This window comes from Stylophora pistillata, chromosome 4 (assembly GCF_964205215.1).
Source record: "Stylophora pistillata chromosome 4, jaStyPist1.2, whole genome shotgun sequence".
NCBI classification, from domain to species: Eukaryota; Metazoa; Cnidaria; class Anthozoa; order Scleractinia; family Pocilloporidae; genus Stylophora; species Stylophora pistillata.
The window spans coordinates 31,976,341-32,002,119 of record NC_142522.1 but is presented as its reverse complement, the minus strand read 5'-3'; the positions used below and the strand labels follow the sequence as shown (position 1 = coordinate 32,002,119).

Genomic DNA, 25,779 nt, shown 5'->3' with positions numbered 1-25,779 from the left:
CCTTTTATTTTCTTAGCTGCTCTCCCGTAATTAAGATAGTCATATTTTCAATATCAGAGCTGTGAATTTGTTTGCCCTTTATAATGGTAGCTATGGTTGTAAAACTTCTTTATTCTCCGACGTGTTTCGTCTAACTGTCGTAGACTTTTTCAAGGAGTTTTACAAGTAGCACTAAACACCCGTATTTATAAGCCATAAGGGACTTTAAGCAGTCAGGACGGAAACGCCACGGAAGACGTCGATTAAAAAATGAGTTTCTATTTTTAGTTAAAATTTCGAAAATGGCTGGATGTGTTTACCGTCTCATAGAGCGCCAGACCTCAAACTCAACATAAAGCATAAAAAGTAGCGTTGAGTTCCAAATGTGAATTAAAATAACTTGCCGCTGCGGTTTAGCTTCACGGACGACGCAAATTTTGGTGATTTCACGTTGTTGTTTTGCAAAGACGGCTAAGAAATGTACAAAGTTTGAAAACGCACGTGCTGGGCTATTGTTCTGCCAATTAGATCTATTGTTTTTCCACGTTCTCGTTGCCGTAGCCGTCGTGGTTTGCTTAAAAGGGACCTTAAGCAGTCAGGACGGCAACGCCAAGGAAGACTCCGACTCGCAGCTCGAGGGTTCGAGCCGCGGCCGGACAAACACTCCAGGTCTTAAAATAATTGAGAAGAATTTGCTACCTTTCTATAACATCAAGAAATGGTTAGATATTCTAGTATTCTCGGTTAGGGATGAATAAATGGAGGTCCCGTATCCTGCAGAGTTGCGGTAGGAGACGTTAACTTCCCACACACGAGATTACTGTGTGATGGATGTCCTCCCCTGGGGTGGGATGGTGGGTTTGTTGTGAAGCCCGTAAGTTCGATAATTCACTGGGTTAATTCCGTCACCTTCGTTAGATAAAGAATATTGTATTGTATTGTATTGTATTTGTATTGTATTGTATTCTAGAAATGGAGGCTGCTGAGTCAAACAGATAGTCGTAATGTACAGAAAGACCATTAAAATTTCTAGAAGTGGGAGTTCTCAGTCATTTAGACCATTAATCTGTGTTCTTCTATTGTGCCCACTTTTCTGACAAATTTTACTATCATTTCTCTTAACTTCTGCTCCCAAGTGGCTGGTATACTGAAATACAAACATCAGTTTGCAACCTCTAAAAGAAAAACGGCTTAAGAAGACTTCTGTTTCATCTTCAAAACAACCTTAGGAAGTAAAGTGTTGCCTTATGAATCTAAATGGAAAGAAGGAAGTCTAAGCCACGTTTGTAACATTTTAAAAAAAAGGAAATAAAAAAGAATCGTGGGAAAATATTTACTGTCTTTTTTTAGGGAATGTCAGATCTTGCAGTAGGTAAGGGAATGTGCCAAACGCAAAAAGAAAATTGACTGACTGTTTAGAGTTGACTATTGATGACTCGTTTGCCTGAATTAGCGGTGACAACGTCCTAAAGAACAAGGAAACCAGCTTAAACATTCATGCAAACGCTTTATTGTAAACTGAGTGTCCCTTTACACCTTACAACTCATTTTTATATCATCTAATAGAGGCCCATCACGAAATTGGTTTTTTGATAGACGTTGCATGTTAGTTTTCCTCTGCGTTAGCAGAGTTTTTTGCACACCAGGCCAGCAGGGAATAAAGAGTGCACCCCACAAATCCTGTCATTCCAGTAACCGCTTGCTCTGTTCAGCAAATGGGTTGTATGCCCAGTCCACATGATGCCGCAAGGTTCCCGGGATCTTCCATTGGGTTCATTTGGAGCCCACGCCTTGTAGACTGGAACTGAGTAATCACTCCAGTAAAAGTCGCCAGCTATAAACGTCAGACCGATCCACACTTGTTTGCTTGCTGATGCTTTGTCCCTCACGAGGGCCAGAACAAACTCATTTTCCCGTGCGCTGGTAATCTTTACCAGGTCTCCCCCCATAGTTTTGCAATGCGCTTTGGCCTGGTGCCAAGTCAGGAGTACGTTGCTCGCATAATAGCAAAAGCTTTCAAACTTCTTCCAACCCTAAGGACAACCTGAGAAAAAGATATAAGTTGGATATATCAACAAAGTTGAAATGGTAAATTGGCCACGGTAACGATTACAATTAAGCTAACCACCTTCCGATTAGCTTAATTGGCAGAGCGCCGGACTGTTGTGCGGGAGGTCGTGAGTTCAAATCCGGCCGGACCAACACTCAGGGTCTTTAAATAACTGAGACGAAAGTGCTGCCTTTGTAATAATATCAGCAAATGGTTAGACTTTCTAGTATTCTCGGATAGGGACGATAAATGGAGGTGCCGTCTCACAAGCCCTTGTATGTGATAAAAAAAAATTTGTGGGACGTTAAAGAACCCACGCACTGTTCGAAAAGAGTAGGGCATGTAGTGCCCGGTGTTGTGGTCTATCTTTGTGTAATGTCTATCAAATTAATAGAGGGTACTGCGCCTTTGAATATTGTATAGAAAGGGCGCAATATAAATAAGGAATTCATTCATTCATCCATACATACATTCATTCAAAAGCTGACGTTTCGAGCGTTAGCCCTTCCTCGGAGCGAATAAGAGAAAAAAAAAAATGAATAATGTTGATGATAATACTTTTGGACCCTTTCTGACATACGCATATGCACTTAGTTCTTACTGTCATGTTTCCAACCGAAACTTATCAGAAAACTCGAAGGCCCGGTTATTTAAGTAAAATTTAGCTGTTATTTAAAAAACTGCTTTCTAAGTCATCTTCACTTTGACTGAACCTTTCATCTCAACGTTTATTTTATGAACCACAAAAGACGATTTCATTCGTTCAAGTTTCATTGCTGCGAGCATTATCGAGACATACATTTTTCGATCGGCCGAAAAACCCATTAATTTAGGTCAGTTCTGTGGTCATTTATCTGCGTACCTGATACACTTCCTGAGGCAAACAGTACAACCATACAAATGATTCTTTCCACGTTGTCGTTTACCAAACTTGACACCAACATCTGTCAGATAAGTAGAAAAATTTAATTTCTTTCCCCTTTTATTTTCTTAGCTGCTCTCCCGTAATTAAGATAGTCATATTTTCAATATCAGAGCTGTGAATTTGTTTGCCCTTTATAATGGTAGCTATGGTTGTAAAACTTCTTTATTCTCCGACGTGTTTCGTCTAACTGTCGTAGACTTTTTCAAGGAGTTTTACAAGTATCACTAAACACCCGTATTTATAAGCCATAAGGGTCTTTAAGCGGTCAGGACGGCAACGCCACGGAAGACGTCGATTAAAAAATGAGTTTCTATTTTTAGTTAAAATTTCGAAAATGGCTGGATGTGTTTACCGTCTCATAGAGCGCCAGACCTCAAACTCAACATAAAGCATAAAAAGTAGCGTTGAGTTCCAAATGTGAATTAAAATAACTTGCCGCTGCGGTTTAGCTTCACGGACGACGCAAATTTTGGTGATTTCACGTTGTTGTTTTGCAAAGACGGCTAAGAAATGTACAAAGTTTGAAAACGCACGTGCTGGGCTATTGTTCTGCCAATTAGATCTATTGTTTTTCCACGTTCTCGTTGCCGTAGCCGTCGTGGTTTGCTTAAAAGGGACCTTAAGCAGTCAGGACGGCAACGCCAAGGAAGACTCCGACTCGCAGCTCGAGGGTTCGAGCCGCGGCCGGACAAACACTCCAGGTCTTAAAATAATTGAGAAGAATTTGCTACCTTTCTATAACATCAAGAAATGGTTAGATATTCTAGTATTCTCGGTTAGGGATGAATAAATGGAGGTCCCGTATCCTGCAGAGTTGCGGTAGGAGACGTTAACTTCCCACACACGAGATTACTGTGTGATGGATGTCCTCCCCTGGGGTGGGATGGTGGGTTTGTTGTGAAGCCCGTAAGTTCGATAATTCACTGGGTTAATTCCGTCACCTTCGTTAGATAAAGAATATTGTATTGTATTGTATTGTATTTGTATTGTATTGTATTCTAGAAATGGAGGCTGCTGAGTCAAACAGATAGTCGTAATGTACAGAAAGACCATTAAAATTTCTAGAAGTGGGAGTTCTCAGTCATTTAGACCATTAATCTGTGTTCTTCTATTGTGCCCACTTTTCTGACAAATTTTACTATCATTTCTCTTAACTTTTGCTCCCAAGTGGCTGGTATACTGAAATACAAACATCAGTTTGCAACCTCTAAAAGAAAAACGGCTTAAGAAGACTTCTGTTTCATCTTTAAAACAACCTTAGGAAGTAAAGTGTTGCCTTATGAATCTAAATGGAAAGAAGGAAGTCTAAGCCACGTTTGTAACATTTTAAAAAAAAGGAAATAAAAAGGAATCGTGGGAAAATATTTACTGTCTTTTTTTAGGGAATGTCAGATCTTGCAGTAGGTAAGGGAATGTGCCAAACGCAAAAAGAAAATTGACTGACTGTTTAGAGTTGACTATTGATGACTCGTTTGCCTGAATTAGCGGTGACAACGTCCTAAAGAACAAGGAAACCAGCTTAAACATTCATGCAAACGCTTTATTGTAAACTGAGTGTCCCTTTACACCTTACAACTCATTTTTATATCATCTAATAGAGGCCCATCACGAAATTGGTTTTTTGATAGACGTTGCATGTTAGTTTTCCTCTGCGTTAGCAGAGTTTTTTGCACACCAGGCCAGCAGGGAATAAAGAGTGCACCCCACAAATCCTGTCATTCCAGTAACCGCTTGCTCTGTTCAGCAAATGGGTTGTATGCCCAGTCCACATGATGCCGCAAGGTTCCCGGGATCTTCCATTGGGTTCATTTGGAGCCCACGCCTTGTAGACTGGAACTGAGTAATCACTCCAGTAAAAGTCGCCAGCTATAAACGTCAGACCGATCCACACTTGTTTGCTTGCTGATGCTTTGTCCCTCACGAGGGCCAGAACAAACTCATTTTCCCGTGCGCTGGTAATCTTTACCAGGTCTCCCCCCATAGTTTTGCAATGCGCTTTGGCCTGGTGCCAAGTCAGGAGTACGTTGCTCGCATAATAGCAAAAGCTTTCAAACTTCTTCCAACCCTAAGGACAACCTGAGAAAAAGATATAAGTTGGATATATCAACAAAGTTGAAATGGTAAATTGGCCACGGTAACGATTACAATTAAGCTAACCACCTTCCGATTAGCTTAATTGGCAGAGCGCCGGACTGTTGTGCGGGAGGTCGTGAGTTCAAATCCGGCCGGACCAACACTCAGGGTCTTTAAATAACTGAGACGAAAGTGCTGCCTTTGTAATAATATCAGCAAATGGTTAGACTTTCTAGTATTCTCGGATAGGGACGATAAATGGAGGTGCCGTCTGTAGTATACTAGGACAGCGGTTGTTTATGTAAAAGTATACATCCGGGAAAGTGTGAGCGCGGGAAGATTATTAAAGAAACGTGTACTGTGTGTACTGTTGTTGTTCGCCTTCGTGGCTGCCTTTTGTGGCATACTTCTTCATTTTTAGACACTACAAATTGGCGACGAGGATGTCGAATTCAGTAGAAAGGGCGCTTCCGCCTCTAGATTTAACAGGGTCTTCCTCTCAGGTCGCGGAACGATGGCGACAGTGGAAACGATCGTATCAGTATTACATCGATGGCAAGGGAATTACGAATCCTTCTCGGAAAACAGCTCAGTTACTTCATTTAGCAGGTATGGAAGTACAAGATATTTACGAAGATATTCCAGATCCTGGACCACTGAATGCTAACGAGGATAATGAGTATGTGGTGTGTCTGCGAAAGTTGGATGCTCATTTTCGAGCCGAGGACAATGTACCGTACGAGCGTCATGTCTTTCGTCAACTTACGCCGACAAAGGGAGAGACCGCCGATAAGTTCATGGTTCGTTTACGTAAACAAGCTCGTCATTGTAATTTTGGTCCAACTTTGGAAGAAAATTTACGGGATCAATTGATTGAAAAGTTGCCTAATGTTGAGCTAAAGAAGAAGCTATTGGAAATCGTTAATATTACTCTGCAAGCAGCAATGGATAAAGTTCGAAAGTGGGAAGCCTCACACGAGCAGGCAAGTCAAATGGTCATGCCAAGCCAAGAACCTGGAGCAGGTACTCATGCAGTTGAAGAACGTCCTGGGCGTGGAGACAAAGGGAAAAGCGTTTGTTTCAACTGTGGTAAAGAAGGTCATTTTGCTCAAAGTACAAATTGTCCAGCCCGAGGTCGCAAGTGCAGCAAGTGTGGTAAATATGGTCATTATGCAAGCTGTTGCAAAGGGGGAAGGAACTCGAAGCCTGGAAAACAAGGTAACACCCAACAACGGGGAGGCAGACAGCAGCGTCATGGTAAGGGGAGACAGGCAAATCATGTTGAGGGTCATTGTAACGAGTCAGGTGAGGATGACAGTTTTGCTTTTACTATAGAAGAACAGACATGTGCTATGTCAAATTCCTCTGAACCCGTTATCTCAGTGAAGATTGGCGGAATCAGCAGAGATGTGTTGATTGATTCAGGTTCTGCAAGTAACCTCATTAGTAAAGATACACTGCAGGAACTTAAGTATCAGGGGCTCAAGATTGAATTAAAACCTTGTCTGAAGAGATTGTATGCTTATGGGGGTCGAGAACTTAAAATTGAGGGCCAGTTTCAGACAGAAGTTTCCGTACCCAAAGCAAAGGTTGTGGCAGATTTCATTGTTGTTGAATCCGGGCGTTGTTTGCTGGGATATTCGTCCGCCACAGATCTTGGAATCCTTCGTGTGGATCTCTCGGGAACTCTTGGGACAGGAGACTGTAACACTGTTGATGGTACCTTCGTGGGAGGACTCAAAGCAAAATACCCCAGTGTATTCCAAGGAATTGGAAAGCTTAAAGATTATCAGTTGAAGCTACACATTGACCCCAGTGTAACTCCAGTCGTTCAAAAAATGCGACGAGTACCTTTTTCTGTAAAGGACAAAGTAACTGCCAAGGTTAACGAACTCCTTGAAAAGGACATAATTGAGAAAGTCGAGGGGCCGACGGTGTGGGTAAGCCCAGTCGTTGTTGCTCCTAAACCGTCCGGAGACATAAGGTTGTGTGTCGACATGCGGAGAGCCAACGAGGCCATTATTCGGGAAAGATTGCCCATACCAACCATAGATGAAGTCCTTGAAAGTCTTAATGGGAGTGGTGTTTTCTCGAAGTTAGATTTAAGGTGGGGTTTTCACCAAATTGAGCTGGATCCTGATTCAAGGGATATCACTGCTTTTACCACCCATGATGGTATATTCCGCTACAAACGTTTGAGTTTCGGTGTAAATGCCGCACCAGAGAAGTACCAGCATATCATCACCCAGTCAATGGCAGGTCTACAAGGGGTGTCAAACATTGCAGATGATCTTATCGTTCATGGTCGAGACACTGAAGAACATGATAAGAACTTACACAGTGTGTTGCAACGTCTTAGTGAGAAGCAGCTGACTTTGAATGCTGAAAAATGCACTTTCCGAATGACTAAAGTGGTATTCATGGGTCTTTTGCTGAGTAAGCATGGCATCGGCCCAACGGAGGAAAAAGTCAGAGCAGTTGCAGAGGCAAGTCAGCCTCAGACACCCTCAGAAGTCCGTAGCTTCTTGGGGCTCGTTGGATTCAGTGCCAGGTTTATACCCGATTTTGCTACCACTGCTGATCCCCTCAGAAAACTTGCAAGAAAAGGGGAACCGTTCGTTTGGGGTAAGGAGCAGGAGCAATCGTTCCAGAGATTGAAGAGTCAAGTTGCAAGTGCACCAGTCCTAGCTTACTTTGATAAGGACACACCCACCCGTGTTATTGCTGATGCAAGTCCTGTTGGACTTGGCGCCGTGCTGGTGCAAGAAAAGAATGGGGAAAGCCGTGCCATCTGTTATGCTAGTCGTAGTTTGAGTCAAGTGGAGCGTCGTTATAGTCAGACAGAAAAGGAAGCACTAGCCTTAGTCTGGGCTTGTGAACGCTTCCACCTCTACTTGTACGGGCTTCCACAGTTTGATCTGGTGACAGACCATGAAGCACTTAAAGTCATCTATTCAAGGAAGTCTAAACCTTCAGCCAGAATAGAGCGCTGGGTTCTGCGTTTACAACCGTACAACTATCAAGTTTGCTATGTGCCTTCAAGAAAAAACATCGCAGATGCCCTTTCCCGACTGACGAAGATACCTGCTTCAGACAATTCCGCGGAAGATGATGGATATGTACGCGCGATAGCTCTACATGCTGTCCCTGCTGCATTGAGAATCAAAGAGATTGAACAAGTCTCAGCACAAGACTCTGAGTTGCAAGCACTCAGGAATTGTCTCATCGAAGGGAAATGGGACAATGCCCCAAAGCAGTATTTGCCAGTGCGCAATGAGTTGACTTTTATTGGCCATGTAATTCTCCGGGGGACAAGAATTGTTATACCCCAAGCACTTCGCAAGAGAGTCGTTAGTTTGGCACACGAGGGGCACCAAGGAGTCACAAAGACAAAGGAGAGACTTAGAACAAAAGTCTGGTGGCCTGCTATGAATCGTGATGCCGAGAAAAGATGTGCAGAGTGTTACGGGTGCCAGATGGTCACAAAGAACGTTCCACCCCCACCATTGAAGTCAACACCGTTACCCAACCAACCATGGGAAGAAGTAGCTGTGGATCTAATGGGTCCGTTACCTTCAGGGGAACATTTGTTAGTTCTCGTTGATTATTACAGCCGGTGGATAGAGGTTGATGTTATCCGAACAACTTCCAGCAAAACCATCATTCATTGCTTGAATGCCCAATTTGCAAGACATGGGTTGCCTAAAGGTCTGCGTACCGACAATGGCTCAAATCTTGTATCTAAAGAAGTAGAAGATTACCTGAATGAAATGGGGATTGATCACCATTACACAACACCTCTATGGCCAAGAGCTAATGGTGAGGTAGAGAGGCAAAACAGGTCGCTTCTGAAATCCATGAGAGCAGCCCATGCAGAAGGAAAGAACTGGAGAGAGGAGCTAAACAAGTTCCTTTTGGCATACAGGTCCACACCACATTCAACCACAGGAAAGAGTCCCGCCGAGTTATTGTTTAGGAGAAAGCTGACAACTAAAATGCCTGAGCTAGTCAATGTTGAAGAGGAGGAGGTAGAAGTGAGCGACCAAGCCGTTCGTGATCGGGACAATCAGAGAAAGCAGTTTAACAAGGACTATGTGGACAAGAAGTTCCATGCCAGAGATCGAAATGTGAAAGAAGGAGACAGTGTTCTGCTTGAGAAGAAGAAAGAAAATAAGCTGTCACCTTGCTATGAGAAGGAACCATATCAGGTGATATCTCGTTATGGGGACCAGGTGGTGTTGCGATCGCCTCAAGGTGTCCAGTACAAACGCAGCCTTCAGCATATTAAGTCCTTTAATATGCCAGATCTAGAAGAACAGGAAACGCCACAACAGGACGCTAAACCACGGACTGAACCTAAGTCATTTGAGACGCCACCTGTGGCAGAGGATCAAGTACCAATGGCTGAATCACCACCAGAAGATGTACCTTCTACTGTACCGACAGCTGAGCAGCATGTGAGAAGATCCGGCAGAATTACGAGCCGTCCAAAGGCTCTGAGTGACTACGTTCTGTACTAAAACTAGTGACATTGGCATTTTCATATTACTGTTCGTTGTTATTACATGAGTGACATTGAAACGTTGTTTTATAAGCTGAACGGCCAAGGCTATGTTTATGTTTAGCGTGATTTTTGTCTTGAACATTTGGAATCGAATTGAACTTTTACGGTGTCTAAACAAAGTGGAAGTTTGTAATGTTTCTGTCTTTCGAGGTCAACCATCTAAGCGAAGAAAGAGAGGGAATGTAGTATACTAGGACAGCGGTTGTTTATGTAAAAGTATACATCCGGGAAAGTGTGAGCGCGGGAAGATTATTAAAGAAACGTGTACTGTGTGTACTGTTGTTGTTCGCCTTCGTGGCTGCCTTTTGTGGCATACTTCTTCATTTTTAGACACTACACCGTCTCACAAGCCCTTGTATGTGATAAAAAAAAATTTGTGGGACGTTAAAGAACCCACGCACTGTTCGAAAAGAGTAGGGCATGTAGTGCCCGGTGTTGTGGTCTATCTTTGTGTAATGTCTATCAAATTAATAGAGGGTACTGCGCCTTTGAATATTGTATAGAAAGGGCGCAATATAAATAAGGAATTCATTCATTCATCCATACATACATTCATTCAAAAGCTGACGTTTCGAGCGTTAGCCCTTCCTCGGAGCGAATAAGAGAAAAAAAAAATGAATAATGTTGATGATAATACTTTTGGACCCTTTCTGACATACGCATATGCACTTAGTTCTTACTGTCATGTTTCCAACCGAAACTTATCAGAAAACTCGAAGGGCCGGTTATTTAAGTAAAATTTAGCTGTTATTTAAAAAACTGCTTTCTAAGTCATCTTCACTTTGACTGAACCTTTCATCTCAACGTTTATTTTATGAACCACAAAAGACGATTTCATTCGTTCAAGTTTCATTGCTGCGAGCATTATCGAGACATACATTTTTCGATCGGCCGAAAAACCCATTAATTTAGGTCAGTTCTGTGGTCATTTATCTGCGTACCTGATACACTTCCTGAGGCAAACAGTACAACCATACAAATGATTCTTTCCACGTTGTCGTTTACCAAACTTGACACCAACATCTGTCAGATAAGTAGAAAAATTTAATTTCTTTCCCCTTTTATTTTCTTAGCTGCTCTCCCGTAATTAAGATAGTCATATTTTCAATATCAGAGCTGTGAATTTGTTTGCCCTTTATAATGGTAGCTATGGTTGTAAAACTTCTTTATTCTCCGACGTGTTTCGTCTAACTGTCGTAGACTTTTTCAAGGAGTTTTACAAGTATCACTAAACACCCGTATTTATAAGCCATAAGGGTCTTTAAGCGGTCAGGACGGCAACGCCACGGAAGACGTCGATTAAAAAATGAGTTTCTATTTTTAGTTAAAATTTCGAAAATGGCTGGATGTGTTTACCGTCTCATAGAGCGCCAGACCTCAAACTCAACATAAAGCATAAAAAGTAGCGTTGAGTTCCAAATGTGAATTAAAATAACTTGCCGCTGCGGTTTAGCTTCACGGACGACGCAAATTTTGGTGATTTCACGTTGTTGTTTTGCAAAGACGGCTAAGAAATGTACAAAGTTTGAAAACGCACGTGCTGGGCTATTGTTCTGCCAATTAGATCTATTGTTTTTCCACGTTCTCGTTGCCGTAGCCGTCGTGGTTTGCTTAAAAGGGACCTTAAGCAGTCAGGACGGCAACGCCAAGGAAGACTCCGACTCGCAGCTCGAGGGTTCGAGCCGCGGCCGGACAAACACTCCAGGTCTTAAAATAATTGAGAAGAATTTGCTACCTTTTTATAACATCAAGAAATGGTTAGATATTCTAGTCTTCTCGGATAGGGATGAATAAATGGAGGTCCCGTATCCTGCAGGATTGCGGTAGGAGACGTTAATTTCCCACACACGAGATTACTGTGTGATGGATGTCCTCCCCTGGGGTGGGATGGTGGGTTTGTTGTGAAGGCCGTAAGTTCGATGATTCACTGGGTTAATTACGTCACCTTCGTTAAATAAAGAATATTGTATTCTATTGTATTGTATTGTATTTGTATTGTATTGTAGAAATGGAGGCTGCTGAGTCAAACAGATAGTCGTGATGTACAGAAAGACCATTAAAATTTCTAGAAGTGGGGAGTTCTCAGTCATTTAGACCATTAATCTGTGTTCTTCGATTGTGCCCACTTTTCTGACAAATTTTCCTATCATTTCTCTTAACTTTTGCTCACAAGTGGCTGGTATACTGAAATACAAACATCAGTTTGCAGCCTCTAAAAGAAAAACGGCTTCAGAAGACTTCTGTTTAAAACAACCTTAGGAAGTAAAGTGTTGCCTTCTGAATCTAAATGGAAAGAAGGAAGTCTAAGCCACGTTTGTAACATTTAAAAGAAAAAAGGAAATAAAAAAGAGTCGTGGGAAAATATTTACTGTCTTTTTTAAGGGAATGTCAGATCTTGCAGTAGGTAAGGGAATGTGCCAAACGCAAAAAGAAAATTGACTGACTGTTTAGAGTTGACTATTGATGACTCGTTTGTCTGAATTAGCGGTGACAACGTCCTAAAGAACAAGGAAACAAGCTTAAACATTCATGCAAACGCTTTATTGTAAACTGAGTGTCCCTTTACACCTTACAACTCATTTTTATATCATCTAATAGAGGGCCATCACGAAATTTGTTTTTAATAGACGTTGCATGTTAGTTTTCCTCTGCGTTAGCAGAGTTTTTTGCACACCAGGCCAGCAGGGAGAAGAGAGTTTACCGCACATCTCCTGTCATTCCAGTAACCGCTTGCTCTGTTCGGCAAATGGGTTGTATGCCCAGTCCACATGATGCCGCAAGGTTCCCGGGATCTTCCATTCGGTTCATTTGGAGCCCACGCCCTGTAGACTGGAACTGAGTAATCTTTCCAGTAAAAGTCGCCAGCAATAAACGTCAGACCGATCCACACTTGTTTGCTTGCTGATGCTTTGTCCCTCACGAGGGCCAGAACAAACTCATTTTCCCGTGCGCTGGTAATCTTTACCAGGTCTCCCCCCATAGTTTTGCAATGCGCTTTGGCCTGGTGCCAAGTCAGGTGTACGTTGCTCGCATAATAGCAAAAGCTTTCAAACTTCTTCCAACCCTAAGGACAACCTGAGAAAAAGATATAAGTTGGATATATCAACAAAGTTTAAATGGTAAATTGGCCACGGTAACGATTACAATTAAGCTAACCACCTCCCGGTTAGCTTAATTGGCAGAGCGCCGGACTGTTGTGCGGGAGGTCGTGAGTTCAAATCCGGCCGGACCAACACTCAGGGTCTTTAAATAACTGAGAAGAAAGTGCTGCCGTTGTAATAATATCTGCAAAAGGTTAGACTTTCTAGTCTTCTCGGATAGGGACGATAAATGGAGGTGCCGTCTCACAAGCCCTTGTATGTGATAAAAAAAATTTGTGGGACGTTAAAGAACCCACGCACTGTTCGAAAAGAGTGGGGCATGTAGTGCCCGGTGTTGCGGTCTATCTTTGTGTAATATCTATGAAATTAATGGGGGGTACTGCGCCTTTGAATATTGTATAGAAAGGGCGCAATATAAATAAGGAATTCATTCATTCATTCATTCATTCATTCATTTAAAAGCTGAGGGTTCGAGCGTTAGCCCTTCGTCGGAGCGAATGAGAGAAAAAAAAATGAATAATGTTGATGATAATACTTTTGGACCCTTTCTGACATACGCATATGCACTTAGTTTTTACTGTCATGTTTCCAACCGAAACTTAGCAGAAAACTCGAAGGGCCGGTTATTTAAGTAAAATTTAGCTGTTTTTTTTTTAACAAAACTGCTTTCTAAGACCGAACCTTTCATCTGAACGTTTATTTTTTGAACAGTGTCAAGAGGGCCGAAAGCTTATAAACGAACGACATTTATTCAACTAATAAATCAATCATCTTCTGAAGAATCCTTTAGGTTCATTACTTGCGTAAAACCGCGTGTTGAGTCAGACGTCATGTAAATAACCGGCGCCAAGGGTTTGACAGACGTTTTCATTATATCACGTTTTCATTATATCACGTTTTTATTATATCACGTTTTCATTATATCACGTTTTCATTATATCACGTTTTCATTATATCACGTTTTCATTATATCACGTTTTCATCGTCACACCCAGTATCGACCACTTCTCATTGCTACTTGCATAACGAATGACTCAGATTAGCTTGTGACGTGAGAACATTTTTCTTAGGTTAAGTCTCGAACATTTTTAGTCAGCCAAAAAAAAAATAAGGATGAATATTGAGTATATTTTGCGCTTACCGATCTTTATACTATACCATGCAACCAATCAGAATACAAGTATCACGTCCTCCCCTCCCATTGTACAAAGCGATCTTATCATATGTGTCGAAATTCCGCAAACGGTGCCGTTTCCAAGGTATTTCACTAGAAGACCTATTTGAACCTAATGTTTCCCTGCACATTAATTTTGAGGTCGGAAACTTGAAGTAGAGGTCCATCAAAACGCATGAAGAGAACGAGGCCAATATATGGCCATCTTGAGCGAACAAGCTTGGTCAATAAAGGATTTATCATATGGCAAAAATACCTTGCTTTGATAAAAATTAAGACTGACTTGTTTATTCTTGATCGCAGGTAAATGAAGAAAGCCAGCCGTGAGAATTTCAAATAAAGTTTTCTTCGTGTTTAAAAAAAATGCCCACAAAAACAAATTCAGTTTGTGCCCTGTAATAACACTCACTCCTCCTGTTCCGTTTGCCATTCAGAAAAACCGCTTCCATGCTTTCATACAACTTTGTGTCCCGTTCTGTTTTTTCTTTAATAAACTCACGAAAATCGCTACTTTTTGTGACTCCATTGCCGAAATTTTACGAACATTTGGAACTTTATATGGCCGCTCTACGCAACTGTTTCACTTGCGCGGGATCAAAGCAAGGTAATCCCGAGTAAGCAGGAAGGGTCCCTTCTTGCCCTCTCAGGGAGCCACCAGAACACACGATTTGCTTTATATGACATACGGGTGCTGTCAACTATGTAATAAAAAATGGATAAATAGTTAGTATGTATACCTGATACACATCCTGAGGCAAACATTACAACGATACAAAGCGGAAGAATCGTGTAAATCTTCATCTCGGTTCCTGTTAGTGGCTTTAATGGTGAAAAGGCAAACACTTTCAGAAGCTGATGTTTCCCTCGAAAACACAATCGGTATGAGATGGGAAACGGAGCTCATGGTATTCAGAAAATACCATACTAGAACACTTCCTATATTGAACACTTCCTATATTGGGTCACTTCCTAAATAGAACACTTCCTATATTGGGCCACTTCTGATACAAAGATAATTCGGTTCACAGTTGACGCTCCTTTGAAGTGTCTCTGCTGACCGGGATATCTCTGAATATCACACGCAGTCTCATACAGAAAGATGTTTTGATGTAACCTTAGCAACCAGAGAGGCACACTCGTCAGAAAAAACAATCAAGCGCATTCAGATTCCAAGGTATCCGAAAATACACGTAAATGACTTTGTTTGATTGGTTGGAAAAAAAGAATAAATATAACCCTCAATATATATGGTGTGTATTTGTGGCACGTATTCCCGGACAAATTTCAATCGAAAAAAAAAAAATTTCAAGCATCATTTTTGGCAGCAGTTTGTGTAGATGTGTTATTGATCAAGATTGATGTCAAGATGGCTGGTTATCATATAGCTGGTAATGTCCGTGGGTAATATGAAGTGAATCCTGTGTTCTGATTGGCTACCTGAGCGGGCAAGATAAGCCCATCTTCCCTGCCCGGGATTGGCTGTTTTGATCCGCGTAAGAAAAACATTGAAACATTCCGTGGAGCGGACTTACAAAGTTTGTAATTTTTGGGAAAAATAATTGAAACATTCAGCATTCATTCAAAATTGTAAAATTGCAACTCCATGCAATACAAAATGTCGGGATTAACCATATCAGTCATATTGAAGTGTCGTGGAAGATTATCTTGATGTTGACGATTAGTCTTGAAATGTTGTTACGTATCTTTCACTTTAAATATGAATATTGTATCAGTGTCCACTCCACTGATATTTACATCAGTTTATTTATTGTTTATTTCTTGCCTTACCTACGAGCTGGAATGAACAGAGAGCCCCTGATTCACTCAGGGACATTTTTAAATTCAGTTGGCGTGGTTGCTCTTGGAGCAGGAAACTTAAATGAGATCATTTTAGAGTGATTTCCTTTAGTTCCTCTGACTAAAGCCACAAACTGGTCCTATGTCAGAAAAAGCACGACACTATTTGAAATCAAATGTATATCCGAATTGTACGAAGAAACTGCGGAAGTCCCTGTAGACGTCTGCTATAGTTTTAGATGTCTGAGTGCGACAGAAATATTAGTTAAGGACAACTCTATTTCCTTAACTCTGTCATGTAGCTGAATATTGACAATATTAGCTTGTTAAACTAAATCTGGCTTTGGGTTCCTGTACAACCGCCAAGAAAACTCGATATAGTGTAAATGATTCAAGAGGTTTATTTCGTTCATTTTCAAGAAGTTGAAAACATACATTTCCCTTTTAAGAAAGTGAAGCATAGGCCAGCTTTCAGCCGAGATCGACGATTTTACCCACTGAGAAATCGGACAGTTCTTCAGATAGGAACTGACGCGGGAAAAAAAAAAAAACTCATAGGGTCGTAAAATAAACAGTGTTATGCTTTTCAGCTTTTACATATGAGTTAGACATGTGTTGGACGTGCGGAAGCACTATATGTTGCTTTACAAAATGTAAAGAATAGATTTGTATCTAGAACAAGAAAAGATTTGATTTCTGCCGTTTTCAGGCCTCAACGACCGGTAATCGAGCGAAAAATAGGCGTGAGTCAAAAGATATAAATAATTTTTTTTACTTGGTCGCTATGTTCTGCAATACCTGTGTCTCAAAAAGGTCTCAGCGATACGTTGAAAGGAATTTCAGCGCTTTTCGGTAACACGGCGCAAGTAAAAATCACAGATCGATACTAAGGGTTTTGGATCACAAAAAAGCCTAGATCGGAAACAAAGAGATTTCACCAAGGAATAATGGAGTCTATTTGGGTTCAGTGTTTTCAAGATTCGTGCAATTTTTAAGAAACTGTCTCGGATCTCCTTCTTGTTTGTTAAATAACCCTGACTTTTGTCATAAAAACGTCGTAAAAGAGTAGGCTAAAATAAAAACCCTCACGTTTCGTTTCACTGTTTAGTTCCTTGTAGGGGAAAGACCAGAGAGAATAGATGTAAAGGTAGGTTTTACGGGATCGAATCATGAAAAGATCTATAATCGAACTCGTTCGACTTCTACTGATTTTTAATTTCTGAATACTTAGTCGTGGAGGTGATGAGAAGATTGGCGAGTCACTCGGCAAGAGGTGGCGCGGCTCAAACAGTCCTTTCTTCATTTCTTCCAAGAAGGATTCAACTAGAACGTTGTTGAATTTTTGACACGTGATGAACACATTAAACGAAATGCTAAAGTGACTGACGCCCTTAGTAAACTAATAACTCTACACGGAAAGAGCGATCGGGTCGCCTTTTGATTAAAATACCCTATTGATAGTGGGTCAAGACATAAAACCCGATCGACAACCTGGAGATCAGCCGTGGCTAAAAAGAACAGTTTGGTCGTTTCAAATGACGGACAGTGAACTTCGATCTATTGAAACTAGTGGAAATTAAATGAAGTGCATGAAAGACAAAACTAAAAACAACGTGGCTCTGAGTTTGCCTCGATTGTTGGTCGAAGACAAACCTCAACTTAGGGTTTTCCGTTCGATAGTAAGTAGTGTCAATCTCGGCTTCGCGCTTTGAAGTCGGTTTTCAGCTCGTCGTTAGGCATATTTTTCTTGCTGTGACTGACTGGGTTTTAAACAACTCGGTGAGCAAGAGGGTTCCGGGCAGCGATTGATCCTCCTAATTGGTGTCTCTGTGGCGCTGTTTGAAGCCGCTGTTCGAGCCGAAAAAAAGGTCAATAAAGAAAGTAATTTCTCATCGTAGCTCATAATTTCTGAACTATTATGATTTTAGGTTATTGAAGTAAAATTTTAGTGCTCCATTTTAAGTATTTGCCAATTTAGTCTAGCCGGCCAGTCAACTTAGATAACTAGATAGTAAGTTAGTTATCTCAATCTTACCGGGTAGATACTGACCCGCCTTGGACTAGTTATGGCTATTCGTGACTCAGCCAATGTAATATCGATAATCCGAAAATTGAATAAAAAAAGTGCTTATGCCAAGTGTGTATTTTAGGTTATATAGGAAAATTAATTGACTGCCTCGTGAATTCCGCCTTAAATTGCACGCGAAAACCGATATCGCATGAATCTCTTCGCCAAAATAGCGTTACAAGCACGCGCCGTCTTCATTTCATCCCTTCTTATTCAGTTTTCCATCACGAGTTTCTTCTTCTTGGACGGGACCATGGCGCTTATGCTGGTCAATATGAGACTTTGTGAGGGGACTTGCAATAAATATGGATCAATGAAGGTCCGATAAATCCGTATGCCCTTACAATTGGGAAAATGGGAATAATAATATTATCAAATTTTTTATATCCTAGGTCTATATTTGTAAACTTGTCATGGCCTCTTGCCTCAGTATACTTTCTTGATTATTGAATAAAAGACAGTTGAATTAGAGAAACGAGAGGAGTCACTTGACATATTTTGAATACGCAATAGTCGGTAATAATATGTTAAATCCGAGGAACTCCATTGATCAGTTTTTGTTCCTCATTAATATTCATATTCTCGATTATCCGGACTTTTTCGTCTAGTCCGAACGAGTCCGGATAATCGAGGTTCGACTGTACTGAACTAGGGAATGAGCTCAAAAGATGTTGTCAGATGTAGACCAAAGGAATAGTTATTGCTGGTTTTGTCAGGGTTAAGTTATCTTTGTGGTGCCGAGTGTCAGCATCTATATATCATTTGAATATCATCTATATATCATCTATATATCATCTATATATCATCTATATATCATCTATATATCATCTATATATCATTTGAAGAAGGACTGCATGCAGCTTGGTGAGGTGATCCTTAATTCAAGAGAAGAACATGCAAATGATCTCTGTTCTTGAGAAATGCAGGCTGCCGAGTCAAACAGATAGTCGTGCTGTACAGAAAGACCATTAAAATTTCTAGAAGTCAGTCATTTAAACCATTAATCTGCGTTCTTATATTGCGCCCACTTTTCTGACAAATTTTCTTGCGTTTCTCTTAACTTTTGTTCCCAAGTGGCTGGTATACTGAAATACAAACATCAGTTTGCAGCCGCTCTAAAAGAAAAACGGCTTGAGACGACTTTAAAACAACCTTAGTAGGTTAAACGTTGTCTTTTGAATCTAAATGGAAAGAAGGAGCTGTAGGCCATGTTTGTAATATTTGAAAAAAAAAAAAAAAAGAAAAAGGAATAGTAGGTAAGGCAAGGTTTCAATCGCTAAAATAAAATCGAATCACTGTTTAGAGTTGACTATTGATGACTTGTTTGTCTGAATTAGCGGAAACGTCCTACAGAACAATGGAACAAGCTTAAACATTCATGCAAACGCTTTATTGTAAACAGAGTGTCCCTTTACACCTTACAACTCATTTTTATATCATCTAATAGAGGCCCATCACCAAATTTGTTTTTTAATAGACGTTGCATGTTAGTTTTCCTCTGCGTTAGGAGAGTTTTTTGCACACCAGGCCAGCAGGGAGAAGAGAGTGCACCGCACATCTCCTGTCATTCCAGTAACCGCTTGCTCTGTTCGGCAAATGGGTTGTATGCCCAGTCCACATGATGCCGCAAGGTTCCCGGGATCTTCCATTGGGTTCATTTGGAGCCCACGCCCTGTAGACTGGAACTGAGTAATCACTCCAGTAAAAGTCGCTAGCAATAAACGTCAGACCGATCCACACTTGTTTGCTTGCTGGTGCTTTGTCCCTCACGAGGGCCAGAACAAACTCATTTTCCCGTGCGCTGGTAATCTTTACCAGGTCTCCCCCCATAATTTTGCAATGCGCTTTGGCTTGGTACCAAGTCAGGTGAACGTTGCTCGCATAATAGCAAAAGCTTTCAAACTTCTTCCAACCCTGAGGACAACCTGAAAAAAAGATAAATAAATGATGTTGATGATAATAATGCTGGACCCTTTCTGACATACGCATATGCACTTAGCTTTTTTTGTCATGTTTCTAACCGGAACTTAGCAGAAAACTCGAAGGGCCGGTTATTTAAGTAAAATTTAGCTGTTTTTTTTTAACAAAACTGCTTTCTAAGTCATCTTCAGTTTGACCGAACCTTTCATCTGACGGTTTCTCTTATGAACAGTGTCAAGAGGGCCGAAAGCTTATAAACGAACGACATTTATTCAACTAATAAATCAATCATCTTCTGAAGAATCCTTAGGTTCATTACTTGCGTAAAACCGCGTGTTGAGTCAGACCTCATGTATATAACCGGCGCCAAGGGTTTGACAGACGTTTTCATTATATCACGTTTTCATTATATCACGTTTTCATTATATCACGTTTTCATTATATCACGTTTTCATTATATCACGTTTTCATTATATCACGTTTTCATCGTCACACGCAGTATCCACCACTTCTCATTGCTACTTGCATTAACGAATGACTCAGATTAGCTTGTGACGTTTGAACATTTTTCTTAGGTTAAGTCTCGAACATTTTTAGTCAGCCAAAAAAAAAATAAGGATGAATATTGAGCATATTTTGCGCTTACCGATTTTTATACTATACCATGCAACCAATCAGAATACAAGTATCACATCCACCCCTCCATTGTACAAAGCGATCTTATCATATGTGTCGGAATTCCGCAAACGGTGCCGTTTCAGAGGTATTTCACTAGAAGTGCTATTTGAAGCAAATGTTTCCCTGCACATTAATTTTGAGGTCGGAAACTTGAAGTAGAGGTCCATCAAAACGCATGAAGAGAACGAGCCTAATATATGGCCATCTTGAGCGAACAAGCTTGGTCAATAAAGGATTTATCATATGGCAAAAATATCTTGCTTTGATAAAAATTAAGACTGATTTGTTTATTCTTGATCGCAGGGAAATGAAGAAAGCCAGCCGTGAGAATTTAAAATAAAGTTTTCTTCGTGTTTAAAAAAAATGCCCACAAAAACAAATTCAGTTTGTGCACTGGAATAACACTCAATCCTCCTGTTCCGTTTGCCATTCACAAAAACCGCTTCCATGCTTTCATACAACTTTGTGTCCCGTTCTGTTTTTTCTTTGATAAACTCACGAAAATCGCTACTTTTTGTGACTCCATTGCCGAAATTTTACGAACATTTGGAACTTTATATGGCCGCTCTACGCAACTGTTTCACTTGCGCGGGATCAAAGCAAGGCAATCCCGAGTAAGCAGGAAGGGTCCCTTCTTCCCCTCTCAGGGAGCCACCAGAACACACGATTTGCTTTATATGACATACGGGTGCTGTCAACTATGTAATAAAAAATGGATAAATAGTTAGTATGTATACCTGATACACATCCTGAGGCAAACATTACAACGATACAAAGCGGAAGAATCGTGTAAATCTTCATCTCGGTTCCTGTTAGTGGCTTTAATGGTGAAAAGGCAAACACTTTCAGAAGCTGATGTTTCCCTCGAAAACACAATCGGTATGAGATGGGAAACGGAGCTCATGGCAATATATAAAACACTTCCTATATTGGGCCACTTCTGATACAAAGATAATTCGGTTCACAGTTGACGCACCTATAAAGTGTCTCTGCTGACCGGGATATCTCTGAATGTCACAGGCAGTCTCATACAGAAAGATGTTTTGATGTAACCTTAGCAACCAGAGAGGCACACTCGTCAGAAAAAAACAACCAAGCGCAGTCAGATTCCAAGGTATCCGAAAATACACGTAAATTACTTTGTTTGATTGGTTGGAAAAAAGAATACATATAACCCTCAATATATATGGTGTGTATTTATGGCACGTATTCCCGGACAAATTTCAATCGAAAAAAAAATATTTAAAGCATCATTTTTGGCAGCAGTTTGTGTAGATGTGTTATTGATCAAGATTGATGTCAAGATGGCTGGTTATCTTATGGCTGGTAATGTCCGTGGGTAATATGAAGTGAATCCTGTGTTCTGATTGGCTACCTGGGCTGACAAGATAGGCCCATCTTGCCTGCCCGGGATTGGCTGTTTTGATCCGCATAAGAAAAAAATTGAAACATTCCGTGGAGCGGACTTACAAAGTTTGTAATTTTTGGGAAAAATAATTGAAACATTCAGCATTCATTCAAAATTGTAAAATTGCAACTCCATGCAATACAAAATGTCGGGATTAACCATATCAGTCATATTGAAGTGTCGTGGAAGATTATCTTGTACTTTTTTCGCTCATGTTGACGATAAGTCTTGAAATTTCGTTATGTATCTTTCACTTCAAATATGAATATTGTATCAGTGTCCACTCCACTGATATTTACATCAGTTTATTTATTGTTAATTTCTTGCCTTACCTACGAGCTGGAATGAACAGAGAGCCCCTGATTCACTCAGGGATATTTTTTAATTCAGTTGGCGTAGTTGCTCTTGGAGCAGGAAAGTTAAATGAGATCATTTTAGAGTGATTTCCTTCAGTTCCTTTGACTAAAGCCACAAACTGGTCCTATGTCAGAAAAAGCACGACACTATTTGAAATCAAATGTATATCCGAATTGTACGAAGAAACTCCGGAAGTCCCTGTAGATGTCTGCTATAGTTTTAGATGTCTGAGTGCGACAGAAATATTAGTTAAGGACAACTCTATTTCCTTAACTCTGTCATGTAGCTGAATATTGACAATATTAGCTTGTTAAACTAAATTTGGCTTTGGGTTCCTGTACAACCGCCAAGTAAACTCGATATAGTGTAAATGATTCAAGAGGTTTATTTCGTTCATTTTCAAGAAGTTGAAAACATACTCTTCCCTTTTCAGAAAGTGAAGCATCGGCCAGCTTTCAGCCGAGATCGACGATTTTACCCACTGAGAAATCGGACAGTTCTTCAGATGGGAACCGACGCGGGGAAAAAAAAAAAACTCATAGGGTCGTAATATAAACAGTGTTATGCTTTTCAGCTTTTACATATGAGTTAGACATGTGTTGGACGTGCGGAAGGACTATATGTTGCTTTACAAAATGTAAAGAATAGATTTGTATCTAGAACAAGAAAAGATTTGATTTCTGCCGTTTTCAGGCCTCAACGACCGGTAATCGAGCCGAAAATAGGTGGGAGTCAAAAGATATAAAGGATTTTTTTTACGTGGTTGCTATGTTCTGCAATACCTGTGTCTCAAAAAGGACTCAGCGATACGTTTAAAGGAATTTCAGCGCTTTTCGGTGACACGGCGCAAGTAAAAATCACAGATCGATACTAAGGGTTTTGGATCACAAAAAAGCCTAGATCGGAAACAAAGAGATTTCACCAAGGAATAATGGAGTCTATTTGGGTTCAGTGTTTTCAAGATTCGTGCAATTTTTAAGAAACTGTCTCGAATCTCCTTCTTGTTTGTTAAATAACCCTGACTTTTGTCATAAAAACGTTGTAAAAGAGTAGGCTAAAATAAAAACCCTCACGTTTCGTTTCACTGTTTAGTTCCTTATAGGGGAAAGACCAGAGAGAATAGATGTAAAGGTAGGTTTTACGGGATCGAATCATGAAAAGATCTATAATCGAACTCGTTCGACCACTTCTGATTTTTAATTTCTGAATACTTAGTCGTGGAGGTGATGAGAAGATTGGCGAGTCACTCGGCAAGAGGTGGCGCGGCTCAAACAGTCCTTTCTTTATTTCTTCCAGAAGGATTCGATCAGAACGTTGTTGAATTTTTGACACGTGATGAACACATTAAACGGAATGCTAAAGTGACTGACGCCCTTAGTAAACTAATAACTCTACACGGAAAGAGCGATCGGGCCGCCTTTTGGTTAAAATACCCTATTGATAGTGGGTCAAGACATAAAACCCGATCGACAACCTGGAGATCAGCCGTGGCTAAAAATAACAGTTTGGTCGTTTCAAATGACGGACAGTGAACTTCGATCTATTGAAACTAGTGGAAATTAAATGAAGTGCACGAAAGACAATACTAAAAACAACGTGGCTCTGAGTTTGCCTCGATTGTTGGTCGAAGACAAACCTCAACCTAGAGTTTTCCGTTCGAGGGAAAGTAAGTGTAAACATAAGTCACAATATTGTTAATTTTCGCCTCCTGTGAAAATTTCCATGGCACTCATATCGATTGTAAGTAGTGTCAATCTCGGCTTCGCGCTTTGAAGTCGGTTTTTAGCCTGTCGCCTGGCATATTTTACCTGCTGGGACTGACTGGGTTTTGAACAACTCGGTGAGCAAGAGGGTTCCGGGCAGCGATTGATCCTTCTAATTGGTGTCTCTGTGGCGCTGTTTGAAGCCGCTGTTCGAGCCGAAAAGAAGGTCAATAAAGAAAGTAATTTCTCATCGTAGCTCATAATTTCTGAAATATTATGATTTTAGGTTACTGAAGTAAAATTTTAGTGCTCCATTTTAAGTATTTGCCTATTTAGTCTAGCCGGCCAGTCAACTTAGATGACTAGATAGTAAGTTAGTTATCTCAATCTTACCGGGTAGTTACTGACCCGCCTTGGAGTAGTTATGGCTATTCGTGAGTCAGCCAATGTAATATCGATAATCCAAAAATTGAATAAAAAAGGTGCTTATGCCAAGTGTATATTTTAGGTTATATAGGAAAATTAATGACTGACTCATGAATTCCGCCTTAAATTGCACGCGAAAACCGATATCGCACGAATCTCTTCGCCATAATAGCGTTACCAAGCACGCGCCGTCTTCATTTCATCCCTTCTTATTCAGTTTTCCATCACAAGTTTCTTCTTCATGGACGGGACCATGGCGCTTATGATGGTCAATATGAGACTTTGTGAGGGGACTTGCAATAAATAAGGATCAATGAAGGTCCGATAAATCCGTATGCCCTTACAATTGGGAAAATGGGAATCATAATATTATCAAATTTTTTATATCCTAGGTCTATATTTGTAAACTTTTCATGGCCTCTTGCTGTTGTGAAACATGTTATTGCATAATCAATAATTACAAAAAACAAATAGATAAAATAAATAATCGGTAGAATGTTAGCTTATACACGCGAGTGAATTATCTAGAGGAATTTAAGGCGTACGTTTGGGCTGGAACATCCTGTAACACATAGAAATATGTGACACGTGCTCTGCAAATAGTGGGTGTGGGTTTAATTGCTAGGGGCTAATTGGATTAGTCTGGGTAAGGACGCAAGTCAAAGTGTGCGACAGGAAAATGGCTTAGTAAAGCGCAAATAAGCATTGTGAATCTCGGATTTACGTAACTAGGTGTGTATTTCCGTTGTGATAAATAGAGATAACATGTTGTAATTGAGGGCATTCGGAATAGACATTGAGATCGACTGAACGTAGATTGTACGGAGATTGTAGAGGCGTACGCGGATCGTAAATAAACTTGAACAACCAGAAAGATACAGTCCTATTGATTGCTGTACCAGCGGAACGCAGGGATTTTCCTTAACGCAGTGGAGAATTCTGCAACACTTGCCTCAGTATACTTTCTTGATTATTGAATAAAAGACAGTTGAAGTAGAGAAACGAGAGGAGTCAGTTGACGTATTTTGTATACGCAATAGTCGGTAATAATATGTTAAATCCGACAAACTCTATTGATCAGTTTTTGTTCCTCATTAATATTCGTATTCTCGATTATCCGGACTTTTTCGTCTAGTCCGAACGAGTCCGGATAATCGAGGTTCGACTGCACTGAACTAGGGAATGAGCTCAAAAGATGATGTCAGATATAGGCCAAAGGAATAGTTATTGCTGGTTTTGTCAGGGTTAAGTTATCTTTGTGGTGCCGAGTGTCAGCATCTATATATCATTTGAATATCATCTATATATCATCTACATATCATCTATATATCATTTGAATATCATCTATATATCATTTGAATATCATCTATATATCATTTGAATATCATCTATATATCATCTACATATCTTCTATATATCATCTACATATCATCTATATATCATTTGAATATCATCTATATATCATTTGAATATCATCTGTATATCATTTGAATATCATCTCTATATTATTTGAATATCATCTATATATCATTTGAATATCATCTATATATCATTTG

At 40.3% G+C, this 25,779-nt stretch overlaps 1 protein-coding gene and 1 pseudogene across 2 annotated transcripts; both read right to left on the bottom strand.

Moving 5' to 3' along the window:
• Positions 1–12,110: 12,110 nt before the first annotated feature.
• LOC148733362 (perlucin-like protein) lies at positions 12,111–14,770 on the bottom strand (annotated as a pseudogene). The gene is made up of 2 exons (XR_016000801.1): positions 14,604–14,770; positions 12,111–12,666 (listed from the first exon to the last, which is right to left on the bottom strand). The product of XR_016000801.1 is annotated as a perlucin-like protein (transcript).
• A 4,329-nt stretch (positions 14,771–19,099) lies between these two features.
• Positions 19,100–21,227, bottom strand: LOC148733361 (perlucin-like protein). The gene is made up of 2 exons (XM_088758744.1): positions 21,067–21,227; positions 19,100–19,656 (listed from the first exon to the last, which is right to left on the bottom strand). The coding sequence occupies exons 1-2, from the start codon at positions 21,128–21,130 to the stop codon at positions 19,235–19,237; spliced, it is 486 nt and encodes a 161-aa protein (XP_088614870.1). The 5' UTR covers positions 21,131–21,227; the 3' UTR covers positions 19,100–19,234.
• Between the last annotated feature and the right edge of the window lie 4,552 nt (positions 21,228–25,779).